At 27.9% G+C, this 22371-nt stretch overlaps 4 protein-coding genes across 5 annotated transcripts; 2 read left to right on the top strand and 2 right to left on the bottom strand.

The window, feature by feature from the left end:
- Positions 1–3364: 3364 nt before the first annotated feature.
- LOC107071300 (uncharacterized) lies at positions 3365–5689 on the bottom strand. The gene is made up of 5 exons (XM_015330192.2): positions 5371–5689; positions 4679–4955; positions 4280–4566; positions 3908–4145; positions 3365–3803 (listed from the first exon to the last, which is right to left on the bottom strand). Exons 1-5 carry the CDS (start codon positions 5548–5550, stop codon positions 3754–3756), a joined length of 1032 nt encoding a protein of 343 aa, XP_015185678.1. The 5' UTR covers positions 5551–5689; the 3' UTR covers positions 3365–3753.
- Positions 5690–6210: 521 nt separating this feature from the next.
- Positions 6211–8705, bottom strand: LOC107071292 (RNA-binding region-containing protein 3). Its single transcript, XM_015330181.2, has 6 exons — positions 8564–8705; positions 7957–8421; positions 7735–7879; positions 7131–7670; positions 6898–7051; positions 6211–6818 (listed from the first exon to the last, which is right to left on the bottom strand). The coding sequence occupies exons 1-6, from the start codon at positions 8582–8584 to the stop codon at positions 6659–6661; spliced, it is 1485 nt and encodes a 494-aa protein (XP_015185667.2). The 5' UTR covers positions 8585–8705; the 3' UTR covers positions 6211–6658.
- On the top strand, positions 6279–15126 carry LOC107071277 (uncharacterized; the record flags this gene model as incomplete). Its single annotated transcript, XM_089170458.1, has 7 exons — positions 6279–6448; positions 10162–10422; positions 10492–10729; positions 10871–11151; positions 11237–11730; positions 13182–13436; positions 13527–15126. Coding segments are annotated over 7 exons (2028 nt in total), but the record flags the coding sequence as incomplete, so codon positions are not given.
- A 454-nt stretch (positions 15127–15580) lies between these two features.
- Positions 15581–22343, top strand: LOC107070722 (uncharacterized). Of its 2 annotated transcripts, XM_089170456.1 has the most exons (7): positions 15754–15981; positions 16052–16099; positions 16872–18085; positions 18190–18249; positions 20071–20301; positions 20374–20562; positions 20767–22343. In XM_089170456.1, exons 1-7 carry the CDS (start codon positions 15788–15790, stop codon positions 20922–20924), a joined length of 2094 nt encoding a protein of 697 aa, XP_089026582.1. In that variant the 5' UTR covers positions 15754–15787; the 3' UTR covers positions 20925–22343. The 2 variants fall into 2 exon arrangements, with proteins under 2 accessions (XP_089026583.1, XP_089026582.1); XM_089170457.1 differs by lacking the exons at positions 20374–20562; positions 20767–22343 and adding an exon at positions 19419–19718 and having other exon boundaries at positions 15581–15981; positions 20071–20187.
- Positions 22344–22371: the final 28 nt, after the last annotated feature.

Genomic DNA, 22371 nt, shown 5'->3' with positions numbered 1-22371 from the left:
AATCATATCATATCTTACAACTTTTCTCTTTATACCTTAGAGATAAACATAATTAAATATTTAAATTATTATTTATATTTTAACTTTTTTATATTAACTGAAAGTAGCAAAAATGCTATGAAAATACTTAGAACATTTTTATTTTCCAAATAATTTTCTTTTTTAAATTTATTCACTGGTTTTTTTTTGTATATAATAAAATCATGAAACATATCTACAGTCACACATATTCATAATCAAACATATTTCAAACAATTGGTCATAAATAAAATTTATCCTGGAATGTGCATAGACAGAAATTGATTCAATTTTTCTGTTATGTTTCATATTACATTGATGCAAACATTCAGATGTAGATATTAAAAACTATCACTACTATTTTTAATAATAATTGCACATATAATAATTATTATCAGAGAAGTATTTTTTAATATACATATGTACAATTTCAATATTATCTTTTTATTTACAATAATTATATATTTTTTTAAATTAAGCTTTTTAAATGTTTTCATTTTACTACAAAAATATTATAAAAAATGCATATTCATATGTGCACGAAGAGCATTTATTTTTCATGTATAATTTTGCCTGTATTATTTCATTATATAATTACCTCACAATATAAAAAATAAAAATCATGTAATGGGTAATAAGCTTCTATGAATATAACATTTTTTTAGTAATTATCCAATTAAACATTCAAACTTCTTGACACAGTGTGTTACACAATTATTCCTTTAAAAAATTATATTTCTAAAGATATGCTTACTGTAGCACATAAAATCATCAATACGAATAAATTATCAGATATATTTAAGTACAATAATAATGTTTTTGTTAAAACAAAATTAATAAAAGATGTCATTTTAAGAAAATTTCCATTTATGATAAATATAATCTGTCAAAAGAAATAGAAAATTACAGGAACAATTTAAAAAAGAAGAAACAATATTTTTAATAGTGTATAAACTATATCAAATAATACAAAAATGTAGCTACTGAAGATCAAAAAATATACGTCGTGACATATATAATAGCAGTTCTTTTATGAGATTTACTCTTAGAAAAATATAACGTATAGCTATATATTTTCTGTTTGGCACATTAATGGGTTATATACTGATTATACGATATGATAGATTTAACATTTGTCAATTTTATATCAAGAGAAACCTATTACAATTTTGTTTGTATGAAGTATAACGAATATTATAATGAAATAATAATTCTCATTATACTACAAAATAAATCTTGTAATTATTGATATTTAAAAAGACATAAAATATAAAATTTTTTTTTTTGTAATCTATTCTTATATTTATCAAAAAAAGTATATAATAAGGTATCTTCTGCTTTTTTTTAATATGAAGAACCATTAGTGGCCCCATTATGCATATTCAAACCATAAAGCTCAGGTATATAAAATGCTTATCACAAGGCTTCGTCAGGCATATTCTTCAAATATTCTTTCTATCTTACTCTTTTCATTTATATACGAAATAAACACGAACATTATTAAATGACGCTTAAATGAGATATAAGATTAATGCAATATTGCAATTAATGTCTATAATAATTACAATAATTAATATTTTCTTAATTGATAACTGCAAATAATATTTTTTTTATATTTTAGATTTTTTTCTAATAAAATATAAGCTGGAGCACCTTATGTAAAATAAGACTTATAATATGTATGCTTCTAATCCATCTATCTTTATATAAACACATTTATCTTTATACATCTATACTATCAGCATTTCCGCATTTATATAGAACGTACTGTTTAATGTATTAATAAAACAATTATTAATTACATTTTGCACAAAATCATTTTTAACGATGTACGTTGATATATGTTTAAAATACTTATCTATCCATTTGTACATGAGCCATAATAATAATAAAAAAGACTCATTGAAATGACTTATATGGATAGTAATGAAAAAAAATATATATTTGATAAAACTTTAATCATACTCATTAGTAATCTGTTGCTCCAGATTTGTACCAATTGATTAGGTATGTTTAAATATGTTGTAATACAATAGTATAAAACATGATTATTAATTAATTTAGTTTGCACATGCACAAGTACATATACAAGAACAATTTCTATGTTTTTTATACATAATTTATAGCACCGTGATACACGCGCATTTGGACTTAGCAAAAATATTCGTCGTCATTATTATCATTCTATCAAAATACTTAAATAAAATAATAATTTGAAATCTATTATAATTACAAATAATGGTTCGAAAATGAAACCTCGATTCAAGTCTATATCTTGGTATTGCAATGTATATACCACATATAGATAAAATTTAACTTTGTGTTTGGACTGCAAAGTATTGTTAGCAATTAATAATTTGTTTTATTTTTATATTTTATTTAGAGAAAATCTTTTTTAGATGTAGAGCTCGTATTGAAAAAATATATTGTATCTACTTAAATGTAATATAAAATGAGATATGCAAGTATAAACTCTGAAGTATGTACTTCGAAAATCAAAGTTTGCTAGGCCCATATTGCTTATTTAAGCTTTTTGTCCAGAATATTAATATAATAATAATGTGTATATTTACAATTATATATTCTTCAATAATATATATATGTTTTTAATTTTTATAAATCACTTTTGCTTCATGGATTTAATTTTTATAATATAATATAATGATTAATTTTTCAAGTATTTTCCAATAGTACATCAAATCTATTGACACTATCTGGAGTGTTTTCATATGGATTTTACTGTAACTTGATTGTATACATTTTTTAGTGCTTGGGCAAACTTATTACTATAAATTTATTTGTAATCAACATCACATTATAGTACAAAAAAATATTTGTTTAACATAGTCAAATCTTAATAAACTTTTATTAAGTCTGAATTTAATTTGATATATTTCAATGCTTCAAAAATTGATAAATTTCTTTAAAGCATTAAAATATCACTTTAACAAAGGTAATTTTTAATCCTTTATGTAAGAAAATATGTATTTAATAGATCTCTATACGTTTTGATAAAGTATTAATGTTTTTCTTTTAAGAGATTGTCCTATACAATGACAATTTGAAGTATACTTCATACTTTCTATGTTTTGACTTACAATATCTGAAGTATAAATAAATGAGTAGAAATAGTATTAAACTATAAGAAAAGAAAAATTACTGAATATATTTATATAGTACTACAAACCAAGTTTCTTTTATATAAAGTATTCGTTATAGGTTAATCTTAGAAAACAAAATGGCATAAGTACTAGATTCTAACTATTTAAACTGTTTTGCTTCTAAAGACATGATATATGTCTATAGATTGAGAGAGTATCTACAAATATGCTATTATAAACATATAATATCATGTTAAAATAATTTATCTTGTTTTTCGTTGATTACACTATGTCAAAAACTATGACTTATGCCCCTTTTATTAAATGCAAGGCAGCGTGGCTACAATGGACATGTCGAAATATATTGGGAATATATAAGAAGTCTTTTTATGAATGCTATGTACGCACCTGATGTCATGAATCCTATATGTAACATTATTCGCTTACAGAACTTAATCCAATTTGCATTATATACAAAGATGAGGAACGATTTGGTCAGGCGGTTGATTGGTAAGTCACTTTAAAAGCACCCATCTTGTTCAAAGTAACGCATATTTGTTTTTTTGAATCAAGTAGGTTTCTCACTTTATATTTCCTTCTGGTAGGAAAACTTTATCATTACTTTTAACTTTCCTTAATTATCTTTCCGAGCCTTCTTTTTATTCTTTTTCTGTGACTTTGCATCTGTTCAAACATACATGATGAAGTGCATTAATAAAATTTCCTTTGGCATTCAATTTGAAATACATCCATAATTACATAATATCTAATCAATAAAATTGTATTACCTCCTGTTTCGTCTGATGCAGAGTTAATTTTTTCCCGTATTGGCTCGCCTTTAGAATCAAAATTATCAATTTTTTTCTCTTTATCATCTTTTATTTTTTGTACAGAAGTTTCAACAGGTTTAGTGTCTATTTCTATTGCAGAGGTTGTTATTGATACTTGCGTACTTTCTTTTTCAGAATTTTTTTTATTTTTTTTTGATTTGCTACTTTTCTTTTCTTCTTTCTCTGATTTCTCAGTCTATATGGTAAGATGTAAATATGTGGATTACTAATATTTTTCATACAATTTTTATATATATGTATTATTTATATAAATTTCAATAATTGACAAATCTTTATTATGATAGTAAAAATATTTAATCAATAACATACCTTATTTTGTTCTTCTTCTTTTTCTGATTCTTTCTCCTTTATTGCCTTGTCAGCAGTAATCGGAGTAAGTATTACTTCTTTTTTCTCCTTTTCCTTCAATTCTTTATTTTCTGTTTCTTTAGCAACTTTATCTTTAACTTCACCTTTATCTTGTTCTTTTTGTTTGGCAACAGCTTCATTAATTATATCAGCCTTCTTTGTTGCTTTTTTACCTTTCTTTGAGGGGCTTTCTTCTTCTTTTTTCTTATTTTTCTTATCTTTTCTAGAGTATGCTTGTTCCCAATCACCTATATTTATATTCAAACATATTAATTTATATCAAAAGAATAAAAAAAAGAAAACTATAATGATCGCTTGACTTATAAATTTAACTATAAGAAGTAATATCGCAATACTTACCATCATCAAAATCAACTGGTTTCTCTTGAACTAAATTTTTCAAATTCTTCTTGTTCTTTGTTTGTTCAATTTTATTTTCTTTAGCATCTTTTGCATCAATTAGATTTTTTTCCTTTTTGGAAGAGATTTTGTTATCCTCTTGTTTCTTTTCTTTAGATTTAGTTTCTATCTCATCTGCCTTTGATGTAGATTTCTTTGACGAAATTTCTGTTTTTGATGTCACAGTTTTCTTAAGTGGACTGGCCTTTTCACTTGCTACATGACCATTGCTAGCTTTCTAAAATATTAATTTAAAATCTCAAAAATTATTTTATAGTGTCAAATAAAAAAATAAAGAAATAAAATATTATTGAAGATAATTATTCAAGATACCAAAAGAAACAGAAGCTATCGAAAAAATAATAGATAGTAAAGATCAGAGAACATAGTAAAACAAAAATAGATTAAACCACGTTTCAAAGACACCTTGTTACGTCATACACTCGGAAGAACATCGTACACGTATATACAAAAAACTGTTTCAACGAAAACCAGCTGATTATCATAGATGTGTGCGCACGCGTTTACTCGCCGCCACAATGAACCATATGGTTACTCAAAATCATTGAAAGAATAGATGATACGTAGATCAAAAAAGTTCAAATATTTCATAAAACCTTCAACGATATGAAGAAATGAAATTTTTCACGAACCTTATCTTTGGTTTTGCCGCGCTTCTTGTTGTTAAGTTTCCGGTCCACGTCGGACAATTGAGCGAACGGTGGTTGCTCAGCCTTCTTAAAACCAAAAGCAAAGACAAGAATGGCACAAATTAGAACTAATCCAATTGGTATCGCGTACTGCGTATGGTGAAGCAAAAGGGAGACGTCCATTGTATTTTCAGGATTGTTAACGTCTACACGAAAGTAATGAAAGGAAGAAAAGGTGTAGGACGGCAACGGAGCGAATTATGTCTATGGGTTCCGTATACGGTTTGAGACGCGATGATGGTCGGTGAACCGGACATTGGACGCGCGCGCATACATTTACGATTTCTTATAAATGCTGATCGAGCAAAGAAACCTAACATCAGCGCATTCTAGCGGCCTATTATATGATTACTTGATGCCGTTGTGCCAGGCGGGCGCCGACTTGCGCTGACGCGGCTCTAACGTATCACTATTTAGTCATTTAAGAGACTTTATTTTATTTACCTTAAGTTTTTAAGAGTTTTTCTCGTAATTATTTTCATGTGATAAATTTATATTCTTAATGTTTTTATTTAATTTATTAATGTCTAGATAATATCTGTTGATTTGTTTATTGTACCTATAATAAATCTTTAACTTGATTGTTTCTCCGCACAATTTTAAAAATCGCGCTATGGAAAAATTAGAATAAGTTTATTGATCTCAGTCATCCTTGTTGAAAAATAATGTTGATTCATAATTTTTGTCTGTAATAGTATATTTTTTGTAGTTCTCAAATAAAAAAATAAATATAATGAAATACACATAAAAGTTATTACAGATAAAAAATAACATCCTGTGAAATGATATTTATAATATATAATATTATTATTAATAAATTATGTAATAATATTTTATTAGATATTTAACACATTGCGTATGGCATACTTTTCGCGCAACACGCTTCCAGGGACCGCACATTTTTGGGGTTAGTTCTATGTCTAACATTACTCAATTCAAGAATTTCCCAATTATCATTGAGTTCATTTTTGTCTGCAGTATTATTAGATTCATCTGATAAATCATCAAACAACAATTACTGGTAACGTAACAAGAAAGTCTATTTTTATTTCCTTAAATCGTCGATTGGGTCGAAGTAACCTTAAAACGAGATATTTCGTCTCCTGGCCTCAACGATCGAACCGATAAAGACGAGATCTCTCGTTTCCCGTACGCAATGTGTTAATAATATGTATTTATAATCTATAGGATTTTCAGGTCAAGATAACAATTTTTCATTTCAAATAAAATATTAGCTATTTGATACTTTAGCATACTGTACAACCATAGGCTTCTCTCTTAAAATATAACCATTAGTTTCTGTCAGAGCCAACTGTGCTAGAGTTACATTTTGTAATGTGATAAATGCTTGCCCTTTCATTCTACCTTCTTGCATAAGACGAACATTATATCTATAATAAAATATTTTATGATTAAAATGTATATCTGGTATATAATTATATTCAATCAAGCATATATTGTACTACTTACTCATACTCAGCATTTTTTAATCCTGATACTACATATCTCTTATAAATATAATGTAAATCATTAGCTTCAACTTGTTTTGCAAGATTTTTTATGTACAATCGATGTGTTGGTTTCCCGGCATGGTAATTTTTGAAAACAGGAAGAAGTCTCTGATCTATAAAGAATATAGTATAAAATAAATAATTTTTTCAATATTTTTATTATTGTAGATGGGATTAAAATTATATTCTTACCATTAACTGATATTCTATTCAATTCTAATTCTTCTGTTGTAATAAACTGTGAAGTTTTTTTAGAATATTCTTCAGAAGCTTTTTCAGGAGATTTTTCAGTAGAATTTTCTAGATTTTTTTTCATTTGTTCAATATTTTGGGGAGGAAACATTAACCCAAATCCACTTTTAAGTTCATTAGTCAATTCATTATCAATTTCATTATCAATTTCATTATCAAATTCATCTTCAGATGAAGTAACCGTTGCTTCAAATAATTTATCAATATTTTTCAATTCAATTTTCAAACTTTTAGATTCACCAAGTTGTACAGGCTCAAACATATCTTCTGGTTTGATTGATTTTTGAATAGAAGTTGATGTTGTTAGTTGTTTAGCAGGATTAACAAATTTAGGAATTTTCATTCGTTTTTTAAAATCTGAACGTTTTCTTTTTACAGGTATATTTTGTAAGAACTGGACATTGGCATCTTCATCAGATTCTATTTCAGATTCTTCTTCATCTATTTCTTTCTGTTCTTTTTTATCATTTTGCGAAACATCTAAAACATTAAAAAAGATAAAATTAAATTAAAAATTAAATATTTTTAATTTCAAACTTCTTACTTTTTCTTGTTATTGGTTCAAGTATATCTTCGTCTAAAATATCTTTATACTTTTTAATATCATAAATTTCTTTTAATTTGGGATATTCCGTATCCAGTTCTTCAAATGGTGGAGGTAAATGCATTCTATTCATTAAATGTAATACCTTTAAACATATAATAAAGGTATTGACGATAAAAAATTGATAACATAATAAAATTAAAATTTTAAGAGTTATAATACCTGAGTATAGAAAGCTGGTTCTTTCAATAATTGTATAATTATTCTCAACAAAGTGGTTTTTGTTGGTGGTGGATACCAGTATTTAATGTATGGTGGTGGTGGTTGTGTAAAAATTTGATTCATTGTGGTTCCATACAAATGTTTTAAGAATGTTTCGTAATGAGACTGATGACTTTCTGTTTCTTTTTGTATATCTTTAAATTCTCGAGGTTCACTTTCAGTGTATACTATTGGTATAGGCATTTTAGCAAATTCAACTGACAAATATCTTCCTCTAATTTTGATTTGATGTAAACGTAACATTGTTTCATATGCTGCAGTATAAGATGGAAAGAACACATAAGTTTTAGTAGCTTTGCAAGGAAATCGTATAGTATATGTCTTGATAGCACCATATTTTTTAAATAACTCATCTCGTCTTTGATCAGAAAGTTCAGGTGGTAAATGAAGAACTCTGAGCGCTACCTGAAAATAGAAATATTTATTAACAATGATTTATTAGATATTTATTGTATCTTTTATTACAAGTTAAATATAAGAAAGATTAGGGGTTTATAATTAATTATAAAATATTAAATTATAATATTAATCATAATTAGAAACTGACAGGTTCTTTTTCTGGAGACATCTATAAAACTATAAAGTAAGATTTTTAAAGATTCATAATATTCATACGTGAAATTATAAAAATACAACTATTATATATCCAATGGATATACATAGCTAACTTCACCCATAGACTAATGTGAATATAGCTGAACAAATGCATAAGTATAATTTAATTACTGGCGCCAATTTTGAATTGTTTGACAGACTATACAAATTAGATTTTCAATTTATAATAAGTGAAAAATATATTATTACAATAGTTATATATATTTATGTGAAATTGAAAATAAACAGTAAGAAACAATGAAAAGTAATATTATTAATTAATGTAAATTGAAACAAGTGATCGTTTTCTAGCCCTAATCGTTTTCTATACCTGAGCGCCATCTTTGATCACTGACAAACATTGGGAAATATGGATTTCGAGAAGACTCACGAATGTAAGTCGGTGTATTACTCCGCCACGGTGTCATGGCAACAGTTTACACGGAACTACTTTCGGAAGTTCACTTGTCAATTTGATCTGACTGATTCACCGGCTAATACAAAACTAATCTCCGTTTTTCGTTAATTAATTTGCTCAATTTGAAAAATCAACGAAAGGTTTTTTTTAAAAGGTCATTTTGACAGTTTATACTTTGTGAGGTCCATTAAAGTGTTCATTTTCATCTTTATTCAGTAGTAGCGATTTATCGATTCCTTTTGTACGGGACTTTTCGCAAAGGTGAATTAATCTGTTGCTTGCCGCGGTTGAAATTTTTAGATTTCTATATGTAAGTACAATATGTCAATTAAAATTTTTGTTAAAAAATGATTTTTCGAAAAATAGCTTTTATTTGATTTACATAAAATGTTTGAATTATATTTGACTTGCGTCACTTTTTGTTATATCTAGAATCTGTCGCAGAACCGTAATGCAGCCATCAGTAATCAATAATTGAAATGCCGACTTTATATATCGAATAATTAATGTCTAGTAAACTCTATGCAATTTATTTATTTTTTATTTTGAAAACAGATTAATCTTTTTTAATCATTTATTCTTTATTTTATTAATTCGTTATAAATTGATTATTTTTTATTGTATTTTTAACAACTATTTTTATCTCACATTTTTATTTTATGAATTATTTAATAAATATTTAGGATTGTCGAATGTGAAAAAATTCAGATATAAAATTAAAAATAAAGAGATCATTTGTTTTTGTATGTGTTAAAATAAAAATTAGAATATTTTTTTCCACTGATACTGACATTTTGAAACACAAGTTTATTATAATTCAAAGATACTTGATTTGTTTTCAAATTTTTTTTATAAAGAGCAAGGAAACCTCCCAGTTTTGATCAATTTGTCTAGAATCACGTTACTTTTACAATTCTTCAAAGTAATTAGAACAGCTTGAATTACAGACTATTGACAGTATTATAATTATTATAATCGTAATTTCATATCATGACCACTAATTTATTATCTTAATCTCTCATCTCTTATTTAATAAGATCTGTGCTTATAATATATTTGAAGTTGTTGAAAATAAATGTAAATATCGATAAGACTTTAAATCTTATTTAATTTCATATTTATATACAATGTAGGTATAACAGAGACAGAGATCAAGGCAGAAGTCGTAGAGGAGGTGGTGGTAGAGGAAGTAACAGAGGAAGTAGTGACAATGGTCGAGGAAATCTTAATAGTCGATACAATAGCAGAGGAAGAGGAAATAGTGTTAGTACTGGACGGGGTGGGCTAAAGGGTAAACAACCTGGAGGAAGTTTAAGAAAAGTAAATTGGGATTCTCGCTCTTTAGAACCACTGCGTAAGGATTTTTATGTTGAACATCCTGCTGTCAGAAATAGGTAAGTTCTATTACACTACAAGATTATTATTTTAGTTGATTTCTGATATTAAAATATCTGTGATAATAGGTCTAAAGAAGAAGTTGCACAATTCCGTGAAAATGCTGAAATAACTGTAAAAGGAGTTAATGTTCCTAATCCTATTCAGTATTTTGAGGAAGGTAATTTTCCACCTTATGTAATGGAAGGAATTCGCAGGCAAGGATATTCACAACCTACAGCAATTCAAGCACAAGGATGGCCAATAGCACTTAGTGGAAGAGATCTTGTTGCCATTGCACAAACTGGCTCTGGGAAAACACTTGGAGTAAGCTAAACAAAGAATATTTTAGTTCATTACAGATGTGAAATATTAAACAATATTTAAATTAACTACAAATATAAAGAAAAAAATTCTATGTTATAAAAGAAACTAAATATATATATATATAATTTATTTTATTCATAGTATATTTTACCTGCAATTGTGCATATTATACATCAACCACACTTAAGTAAAGGAGATGGTCCAATTGCATTGATATTGGCTCCGACAAGAGAACTTGCACAACAGATTCAAGAAGTAGCTAACTGTTTTGGTGAATCAGCAGCTGTAAGAAATACATGTATTTTTGGTGGTGCGCCTAAAGGACCACAAGCTCATGATTTAGAAAGAGGCGTCGAAATATGCATTGCTACACCAGGTAGACTTATTGACTTTTTGGAAAGAGAAACTACAAATTTGCGCAGGTAAACCACCTATGCAATTTTAATTTTTCATGTTGTTTTTTTTTAAAAAGTAAACATTATTTTTTCTCTGATGATATTTTACCAGGTGCACTTATTTAGTGCTTGATGAAGCTGATAGAATGCTAGACATGGGTTTCGAACCTCAAATTCGTAAAATTATTGAACAAATACGACCTGACAGGCAGGTGTTAATGTGGTCTGCAACATGGCCTAAGGAAGTTCGAGCTTTGGCTGAATATTTTTTGACTGATTACACCCATCTTAATATAGGATCGTTAACTTTATCAGCCAATCATAACATTGTACAAATTGTAGATGTTTGTCAAGAATTTGAGAAAGACATTAAATTATATAGGCTACTTCAAGAAATTGGAACTGAAAAAGAAAACAAAACAATAATATTCGTAGAAACTAAACGAAAAGTTGACGATATAACAAGAAATATTAGAAGAGATGGATGGCAAGCTTTGAGCATTCATGGTGATAAAAATCAACAAGAAAGAGATCATGTGTTGCAAGAATTTCGTAGCGGGCGAGCACCGATTTTGGTTGCAACAGATGTAGCTGCAAGAGGTTTAGGTGTGTACAGTTTAATTTATCATCCATTTATAGGTATAGTAAAGTAGCATACATCTGGGAATAGGCAACACTTATTGGATTAGCCAGTGATGCGTTATTGCAGTAAGGCCGGCCGACAGCTGTGAGTGTAGCAATGTGTGATGCATTGGAACCATTATGATTATTGTTCTAAGCTACATTTTAGAGCCCTATATATTTAAAAACCATATATTATTTCATTAATAGTAGATTTTTTTCAATTTAATTAAATAAAATAAAAATAAAAAAATATTAAAATTATGCTTTTTTCTTTTCTCATTAATAAAATTGAAGGAACAATTTCTTTAAAATGTGGGGCTCTAAAATACACACAAGCTACCACTAAGTCTGTCTGCTTTTCTTTTTCAGAGGCACAGAGTTCCCTAACACAATGTGGTGTACTGCCAGTATTGGGCAGACACAGTGATTATCTAAATTTTATTTTTTATTATGTTAGAATATATTCATTAACTCTTGTGCTAAAAATATTATTATTTTCCATGATTAATACTTTAGGGTATAGTTTATATGTCGATATTTTATAACAGTATTATATGTTCTATAACATAATAGTATCTTATATTATGAGAATTAATATATAAATTACATTTTTCTATCATAGAATTGTAATTAATCTTTTTTTGAAATAACATTCATATCCACTATCTTTGATTATTATAATTTTCATAATTTATTTTCAAGTACATTTTCTAAATTTTGTACTTAGTGCCTCTCATTATTTAAGACGTAGAAGTTATAAATTCAATGCACTCAGGCTTAAACCGTAAAATGCTGCCTCTATCCCAAAACCAGACACCACCGCTGTGTCTGTCTAATCTCTAGGCCAACGATATATTTCCATAATGAAACAACAAAAATTGGTCTACTTAAAAAGAAAGCAGCACTACGCTTGCTGATTTTACGTCGGAAATGCCTGATAAAAGGTGGGTGATTCTCAAACTTCTTTTATTGACTGATTATTTAAAAGTTTTTCCATATTACTTTATAAAAATGTAATCTATTTCTAATATAATACTAATAATTACATATAAATAATTACACTAATAAATAAAATTACATAATAATTTAATATCTGAATGATATGTATTGAAAAAATATGTTATAATATGATCAGTTCAAATAAAGAAGTCTTACAAAATCACTACTACTACTACTACTGACATGTAATAAAATATGTCTTAAAAATTAAATATACAATTAAGAGCAGGTAAAGTAATAAGTGTTGTAATCATTGCATATTTTTATTACTCTGATGACTTATTATTTTATTATACTTTCCTAATAATAAACGAAAACAAAAATAATACGTATGTTGTAATTATAATTATACATTATATACGAGAAGATATTTATATGTATTCATTATGAATGTCATCATACCTTTATTATTTTTAATTAATCCTACTTCACAGATGTGGATGATGTCAAATATGTGATAAATTTTGACTACCCATCATCATCAGAAGACTATATCCACCGAATTGGTCGTACTGGTCGTAGACGACAAACAGGAACAGCTTATGCATTTTTTACAAGTCATAACATGAAACATGCAGGAGATCTAATAGAAGTATTACGAGAAGCTGGGCAAAATATTAATCCAAGATTGAGTGAAATGGCAGAAATGGCCAAATCAGGAAATTTTGGAAACAGAAGTGTGTTTTTATGTACATATACCTTGTAGTACTTATTCCAAGGCTAATTATATAAAAATATTGAATTAAAATAACATTAGTGTATGCATATTCAAATTTTAGGTGCTAAACGTTTCTCTAGTTCATCCGGAAGTATTGACAGAACTGGCGGAAGACGTGGAAATATTGATTGTAGAGGAGGACGGGGTAGTGGTACCCTTAGAGGACGAGGAAGTATTCGTTCTAGCAATTCTTACCCATCTGGATCAAGCGGTTATTCAGGATCAGACTATACTAATTATAATAATTTAAAGCAAAACAATTCAATTAGTCCAAATACTGGTTATGGATATACTACACAGAGAAGCTATAGTCAAAATAATATGTCTCAAGTTTATGGAGATAGCGATAATTATGGAAATAATTATCAATATAGAGGAACTACATATTAATTCCAATTTAAATTCATTAATGATAGCATGCTATTAAAAGTGTAAAGTATATTTCTATAGCACATGTGGTTCGATTTATGTAAAAAAAAAAAAAGAAAAAAACATACTTTGCAGCAAGACAAAATTGATTGCACGGAAGCAAGGTATTGATAAATGTGATATGTGTAAAACATTTATCTAGAATTAACAGTATGTTTCTAAGTCAAATATTTTATTATATTCTCCTATTGTGTGACTTTTTAATTACAAATGATACCATATGTCGGAAATATAAAAAAAAGCAAGGAAGAAGGATATAGTTGGTATTGTAAAATGATGAATTAACGGATATAATAGTATAAGTTAGAAAACTTTAGTATCTTTACATTTTGCAAAGGAAATGATGCAAGCCCTACTTCAGCGGATATATTGAGAACAGCCTACTGTTAAAAGTCCTTTACAAAATTGTAAATGCCTAATGTTTATTCTGTTAATAGTTTAAATTTAAACCTAGTATAACAAATTTAGAAGAATTCTAAATGTTATTATATTGTAAACTGAGATTTTATTATTTTGTTGCTATTGAATTTAAGATTTTGTTGTTTGAGTTTATAAATTGTATAAATTAATTACTTTATGACAAAGATTTGCTTATATAAAGAATCTTTTTATTGACTATGATGATACATAGATAATTATGGATATTATATATAACAATGAGTATTATAAACATATATTTATGCGATAAATAATAAAAATTAATAGATAATTTAATATTTTTAACTTTTAAATATAAAAGACACATTTTTGTTATTATTGAAAAGTCATGTCGTGATAAATTTGAATATTATTCAACATTTGTTGTTTTATACAATGCAATTTGTTAATGTCATTGTAACTGTGATAACATAGTTTTAGTTCTTTTCTTAATAAATTATTGAATATTCATTTCTACGTTTATCATTTATAATTATTATTAATACAAAATTTTATTAGGATTTAAAAGAAAAAAGTTGACGCTTTTCGCCCGGAGGGAAGAAAAAGTTATTTTTTATTTATTATAACAGTGAATTATGTTTTGTTTTATACATATGTAAGCAAATTGTAATATAAATATTATATATGCTACGATTATATAGAACATCTGATTTGTAATATACAATTATATTTAGCGAAGGATTTCGAGTGCTTTCAGAAGGTCGAAAGACTTGGCATAAAATTTTATTATTTATTTTTAATCTACTTTAATCACATAAAGAAAATACATTTGAAATTGCAATAGTCAGTATAAAGACGCGCGACTATGTTTGATTGGTAAAAGGGAGAGTTGACTGATTGGTTCAGCAAATGGAATATAAGTGACGAGACTAATATCTTAGAGACTCTATAGGAGGGACGCGCCAAAGCATTTTTGGGGGACAGGAACTCGTGTAGTCACGTGATTGCGCGCGAATGATTCAAATATTTTAGTCTGTAAACAAACGATAAGTTATAGGTTAGGTTTGTACATTTATACTTGTAATTATTAAATGAGTAAATTAAACTTACACTTATAGAAAACTACTAAAAAAAAAAAAAACAATTAAATATAAATATCACAATAAAAACTATAAGTATTCCAAACTTAAACTAACCACAGCCGTTAATACATACTAAAGATAAACATGGCTGCGCGTTGCATCGGAAGCTGTCCCCCCAAATTTTCAGCCCAGCAATATGTATGGCGCGTCCCTCCTAAAGGGTCTCTATAATATCTATTCTAATTCTGCTACCTATTGTAATTAGCAAAAGTTACATGTTGATTGCTCATAACGCCGCTTATTGTTAAAACATGTTAAATTTGAAAAGCAGCGGAAATACCCGCGCATACGCGGGAAAGTTAAAATAACAAATCACACTGCTTGATAGTTAGATTTTCTTTCCTTTATTATCGATGGAGACTTCCGGTGTATCATGTTCGTACATTATTTAACCGTATATTTAAGAATTTTAATAAAATGTATTAATAAGCGAATAAAGAAAAAAGTTATAAATTATAATAAATATAAAAGCGATATAAAATATCAATTTATTTTTACTTTTTATAATGTGCTGAATAAAACAGGAACTATTTCTTGCTGCGTACTACGTCATCATGATGATCATTCGTAAGTTCCTTTATGGTCGAACATTAAGGAAAACGGCTTAATCCTAACTAATACGTTATCTTTTTCAAAGAATTTTTGGAATATCTGCTTTAGGACCAGCAAGCTTCTTTATAACGATGTAAGTTATATCATATTACAAAATAAATTTTTAGGAATTCTCGGAAAATGTAGAAAATTCCATTTTCACTAGCCAATTATTTTACGTTTTGGTTATTCTCCATGTTGGCTGTACGTCAAAGTTTTTTTCTCTTTTTTATGAATTAAACATCGTGATTATTATATTTACTTTATATTTTCATAAAAACTTTTTTATAAATTTTATATAAATATGTTATTGCAAAAATAAAGAGTTTACCTATACATATGTTTACTTAATTAGTTTACAATATGTAACAATACTTTTTGTTAATATAGCATCATTACAAAATATCTTGCATATGACGTTAATTGATTCTAACAAAGAGTTACCTTATTCGTATCACTCATACTCCAATTTATACAAATAAACTCTAACGCAACCTTGACATAAAAAAATTTTTTTATTTGTATAACAAAAATAATAATAAAACTATAATTAAATTTATTTATTAATTTTTCATAAAGTTAGTTTATAGTTATTATATTGCAATAATCAATATTCCATTGGAATATTATTACTTAATATATTGCTTAATAAGTCAATATAAATACAACTATAATTAGTTTTATTGTTTTTGTTTCTATAAGAAGTTATGTAATTAAATAAAATATTTTTGTAAATAAATTGAATTTGTTTTTAGTAGAAAAATTAATTCTTTATATTTTATGCATTTTTCTTGATTGTTCTAAATAGAATATTTTTTTTAACTAATACCTTCTTTTCTATATTAAAGTTTATAATGATATTACAGGCCATTTCGCGATCGTGAACGTGGTGATAGGAGAGGCGGAGGTGGTTCTCGGGGAGGACGTTTTGGTGGACGAGATGGAGGCAGTAGTAGTAGTGGTGGAAGATTTGGAAATAGCACGAACAGAGATAGTAACAGTTTTGGAAATAATAATTTTAAAAATCGTCAACCTGGAGAACGGTTACGTAAACCTAGATGGGATATGAGCACTTTGCAACCATTTAGGAAAGACTTTTATCAACCTCATCCTAATGTTACGACAAGAAGTCTTCATACAGTAGAAGCTTATCGTTCAGACAAAGAAATCACAGTTAAAGGATCTAATATCCCTGGGCCCAATATTTATTTTGAAGAAGGTGGTTTTCCAGATTATGTTTTAAATGAAATACGCAGACAAGGTTTTGGAGAACCAACAGCTATACAAGCTCAAGGTTGGCCTATTGCTTTGTCTGGACGTGATATGGTTGGAATAGCGCAAACAGGATCTGGGAAAACGCTAGCTTATATTTTACCAGCTATTGTACATATCAATCATCAACCTAGATTAAATAGAAACGATGGTCCTATAGCTCTTATCCTGGCACCTACAAGAGAACTTGCACAGCAAATACAACAAGTAGCATCAGACTTTGGGGTTTCTTCACAGGTTAGGAATACTTGCATTTTTGGTGGGGCTCCTAAAGGTCCACAGGCACGAGATCTGGAAAGAGGAGTTGAAATTTGTATAGCAACCCCTGGTCGTCTCATAGATTTTTTGGAACGGGGTACAACAAATCTTCGTAGATGTACATATTTGGTACTTGATGAAGCTGATAGAATGCTTGATATGGGCTTTGAACCCCAAATTAGAAAAATTGTGGAACAAATACGACCAGATAGGCAAACACTTATGTGGTCAGCAACATGGCCAAAGGAAGTTCGTAATTTGGCTGAAGAATTTTTAACTGATTATATACAAATTAATATTGGCTCCTTACAATTAGCAGCTAATCATAATATCCTTCAAATAGTAGATGTATGTGAAGAATATGAAAAGGAAAATAAATTAATGAAACTCTTGGAAGAAATTTCTAATGAACCAGAAAATAAAACTATAATTTTTGTTGAAACAAAAAGAAAAGTGGATGACATTACACGAGCTATTAATAGATATGGATGGCAAGCAATTGGCATCCATGGAGATAAGAGTCAACAAGAAAGAGATTATGTATTAAATCGTAAGATATAACTGTTAATTATAATATAAATTTGTAAATAAATTAAGTTATATTTAAACATATTAGGAATATATCATATTTTATTGAAAAATGATTTATTTCAGAATTCCGGAATAGCAGATCTGCAATACTAGTTGCTACGGACGTTGCAGCAAGAGGTTTAGGTAAGATTCTGTTTTAGCAAGTGTGGGTATGATGTAAGGGTCAGGCTGCGATGGTTATTTCAAGGTTGTGAGAGTAATAATATTGTGATGTGGCAACGGATAACGGCATGTGCCAGACTGATCGACGTTAGTCCTTAAGCAGTGTGGATGGAGATAACTTTAAGATTGTTTAGGCATATCACAAAGCAGGGTATTTAATAATTTAAAATTTATATTTATTTAGCCAATTTTATATTTAATTTCTCTCACGCATTCAAAAGGTTCAGTGATACATTTAAAAATTTTTATTAGTACAAATAGATGTTACCAATATGATATTTTTAGAAATAAGGCTGTGAGAAAGGAGTAATCATTTTTAACTTGTTTCTTCGGTTTAATTATTAGTTTAGGTGGATTTTGACATACTTTATCATTTTTGATCAAATCTTATATTATAAAATGATTTGCTATATTTGTAAAGTTTAAGAGTTTATCAAAGTGAAAAGTATGTTAAAATATTTTAGGCAAGGTTGAAAATAAGCAGGTAAGAAAAGATAGAAACGTTTGTTTTTCGATTTTGCTATGATTGAGACAAGTCTTGTCAGTCTGGTATTAACGTGCTGCTCTATGTGTTTTCAGAGGCACATGCGACGGAGTTTTATCAATGATAAGAACTCTGGAGAGTTTGCTTTGGAATATAAAATTGAATGGGGCGTGACTGCTGGTCTTCGCCCCCTCGCAACAAGCTAAACTAACGCTGTGCCTCGGCCGTGCCACTTGAAAAAACACACTCTCACTCTGTACCTGCGATGGTCCAAAGTATGGAAGTAATAATATTAGGGAATCTATTATAAATATATATATATATACATAGAAATTCAACTGGATAGATATTGACATGTTAGGCTAGAGTAGTGAAATATAGTATTGAGTTATGTCTTAATATTTGCAGAATTAATTCTTTGATATTAATTCAAAAATAGTCATTTATAATGTATTTCGTTTCCTAAGGTCTATTTCAGTTGTAGTATTCAAGACTGCTTAAAATACTTAACGAGTTTGAAGCAGTGTTAGAATTTGTTAGTAAATAAGTTAGACAAATGATTAGTTAGATTGAAGAAAATCAGTCGTAGGTAAATCGATAAATTATGATCCTCCGTGCAGTTGGTAATAGTTTTATAAAACTTCAGCAAATAACAAAAAGAAATCCTTGATGCTAAACATGCAATGGAGCATACATGGGATTAAGTGGAGTGCGCATATGGTGCTCATCCAATGTTCAAACTTTACCGAAGCAATGCACAAGGACCAAATTTTCAAAGACCAGCACAGATCCATACTTTGGTGCGGGAGAGAAGGGTGTGAAGTTACTAAGAATAAATGTAGAGCTCGCTCACTCATTAAGCGAGAATTCTATGAGAACCATCTGAGCTCTGATTCCTCTACATTTCCAAAAACGTATTTACATTTCCAGCTTTAGACGCAAACAGGTAAATAATATGTACACTTGCTCTTTGTGGTCTATTTATTTATGTTACTAGTGTGCTTTGCAAATGGGATTTATATTATCGATCAATCAACATTGACTTTTCTTGCTGTCTGAATCTAAGAAGACATTACATTACATACATTTTGTGTTTAGTATAATTCATAATAATAAGATTTCCTACCACAATTCTTACCAAAAATTGTCCTACTTCCATTAAGATAAACTTCAATTTCAATTCCATTTGCAAGGAAATTTATCGCAGCTTTAATTAGTTCGCTTTCTAAGTTAATTACCCACCACAAAGAATCAAGTATTTTTTATTTTCCCTGATAATAATGATAACTGTTGTATAGATGTAGAAGATGTCAAATTTGTGATAAACTTGGATTATCCATCCAACTCTGAAGACTATGTTCATCGTATTGGACGTACGGGACGATCGCAACGAACAGGAACTGCATATGCTTTTTTTACACCTGGAAATGCGCATAAAGCTAGCGACCTAATTCAAGTGTTAGAAGAAGCAAAACAAGTTGTTAATCCTAAACTTTATGAACTTTCGAGAAATCCAGGCATTTATAAACGTAATTATATTATTTGATATTTATTATTTTGATTTTTATCATTTCAGAATTTAATTTTATATTTCTATTTAGGAGGTCGTTACAGTGGTCGTAATAGTGGAAATGGTAGCCGAGGATCTGGTGGCCGTGGTGGTGGTTCACGAGGATCACGTGGTGGTGGGCGTGATGGAGGTGACAGAAGTGGGAGATTTGATCGTAGTGGTGGTAGTGGCAGTGGCGGTGGAAGCGATCGTGGAAATAAATGGGGTGGAAGTAATAGCGGTAAGTGATTTCACATAATTTCTATATATTTATTTCATTTTACACTAATTATGAATACTATATTAAAAAATTAGATCTAAAGTTTATGTGTTTTACCACCAATATTACATGTTATTCTTTAATATACAATTTTATAAGATAAGAATATAACGTATAAATTTTTAATTTGTTTATTTATTAGCGAAATATTAATATTTTGTTTAGGTGGTATGGGAGGAGGTGGTTATGGCAATAAATCATTTTCTCAGAGTAATTTTGGTGGAGCTTCCAGTGGTAGTGGCTCAAGTTATAGTCAAAATGGTGGTTCATATGGAGGAGGTGGTGGTGGTGGAAGCAGTTACAGACAACAGAATGGTTATTAACATCGATATAGATTATTCCAGAATAAAATTTTATTTATGTAATATAGGAAGGAAAGAGAATAAAAAGAGAACTACACTTTCTAATATAGAAAATAATATTTTCCATACGCGCTTCTCATTGTGAATGAGGAAACAAATGTAGTACGTAAATACACACAATTGTATGACGTCATGCTTTGTTTAAAATCTGTACACAATATACAATATTTTATAGAAATTAATAATATCAATCTTAAATAACACGCAGTATAGTCTTCAAATATTAATAATTTTTATATTAAGTATAATACATTCTAATTTTGTATGTAATACATAAATATAAAAGTAAAATGATGGTATATTTGCTAAAATCGTTGATGACAATGATACATTATGAAAGTAATTAAATAATCACATAGAAATAAGTTATGAAACGTTGATTTATAAAGTTATAAGCAGGAGACATCTACGTTATCTCTTGCTATTTTTACGATTATCTTTATTATGATTTAAGATAAGAATTTATATAATTTTTGTCTGACAGATCTGTAGAATAAGATTCTCTGGTCATTCATTGATCGATCAAACATCATGTGTTTAGGTCAGAGTTTATTTCGTTACTTGGACAATAATCTTACATTGTATCGCATTAATACATTGATCGTTAATGAAGATAGCATAATAGAAAACTTTCGTTTTAACTTTTCATGTATCAATAGAAGTTTTATAATTAACAGATATGTACGATAGATGTTAGTAAAATTAATATGAGGAATATTTTCAAACAAGTATATTTTTTATTATTTAATATCAATCCACTAAGCGATTTTTTAAATTAATTTTTATCATCATTTTTTTAAATGATTGTCATGAATATAATTCAGTACGTAAGATTCAGTACGTATAAATAACTGTTGTATGATAAATATGTGAACTTATCAAGAGATATAAGCGGAAATTTTGTACCAATCAGTTTGGTATATAAAGAAGATAATTGTATAAAAGATTATTTAATTGGTCTTTATCAATTAGCCTTGGAAATAAGTATCATAGAAGGAACTTATGTTTTTAAGGCGAAGGGTATTTGTTTAGAAGGGGGATAGATACTCGAAATAAAATAAAATTTTTAAAAAGTCTTTTTACATTTTTATAAATATTTCGTTTGGTAGAAAAACTGGAATAAACATAGTAGAGTAGAATTCTATAATTTTGTGTGAGTAGATTATGTTAAGCGATTAGCAAAAGATTTTATAATAAAATAGGATCAATGTATTAAAGATTTACTCGTACTTTTTTTATAAAAAACATTTATATATTTTTAACTTTTTAATTTGTCTGATTAATTGATAATTAAATCGATTTTATATTTAATAAATTGAATATTTTACTTTTTCTTGTAATTAAAAGAAAAACAAAAAAATAAATACAAGAATAAATTTATTCTATTAATTCATTTATTTCAGTCACA

Source organism: Polistes dominula, unplaced genomic scaffold (genome assembly GCF_049000335.1).
Source record: "Polistes dominula isolate Pdom_NZ unplaced genomic scaffold, Pdom_raw_medaka contig_15, whole genome shotgun sequence".
NCBI lineage: Eukaryota > Metazoa > Arthropoda > Insecta > Hymenoptera > Vespidae > Polistes > Polistes dominula.
This window is presented reverse-complemented; position numbering and strand designations above follow the sequence as displayed.

What these genes read in the sequence shown, in the direction of transcription:
- LOC107071292 (XM_015330181.2), bottom strand. Translation starts at nt 8,584, where the DNA reads ATGTCTCCAGAAAAAGAACCT. An exon ending in TGTCTCCAGAAAAAGAACCT is followed by an intron (nt 8,422 to 8,563) that starts GTCAGTTTCTAA and finishes TTCTATTTTCAG; the next exon opens with GTAGCGCTCAGAGTTCTTCA. An exon ending in TGAACCAATAACAAGAAAAA is followed by an intron (nt 7,671 to 7,734) that starts GTAAGAAGTTTG and finishes TTAATGTTTTAG; the next exon opens with ATGTTTCGCAAAATGATAAA.
- LOC107070722 (XM_089170456.1), top strand. Translation starts at nt 15,788, where the DNA reads ATGTTCGTACATTATTTAACCGTATATTTAAGAATTTTAATAAAATGT. An exon ending in GCAAGCTTCTTTATAACGAT is followed by an intron (nt 16,100 to 16,871) that starts GTAAGTTATATC and finishes ATGATATTACAG; the next exon opens with GCCATTTCGCGATCGTGAAC. An exon ending in ATGGGGTGGAAGTAATAGCG is followed by an intron (nt 20,563 to 20,766) that starts GTAAGTGATTTC and finishes TATTTTGTTTAG; the next exon opens with GTGGTATGGGAGGAGGTGGT.
- LOC107071300 (XM_015330192.2), bottom strand. Translation starts at nt 5,550, where the DNA reads ATGGACGTCTCCCTTTTGCTTCACCATACGCAGTACGCGATACCAATT. An exon ending in GCGGCAAAACCAAAGATAAG is followed by an intron (nt 4,956 to 5,370) that starts GTTCGTGAAAAA and finishes TTAATATTTTAG; the next exon opens with AAAGCTAGCAATGGTCATGT. An exon ending in AAGAAGAAGAACAAAATAAG is followed by an intron (nt 4,146 to 4,279) that starts GTATGTTATTGA and finishes CTTACCATATAG; the next exon opens with ACTGAGAAATCAGAGAAAGA.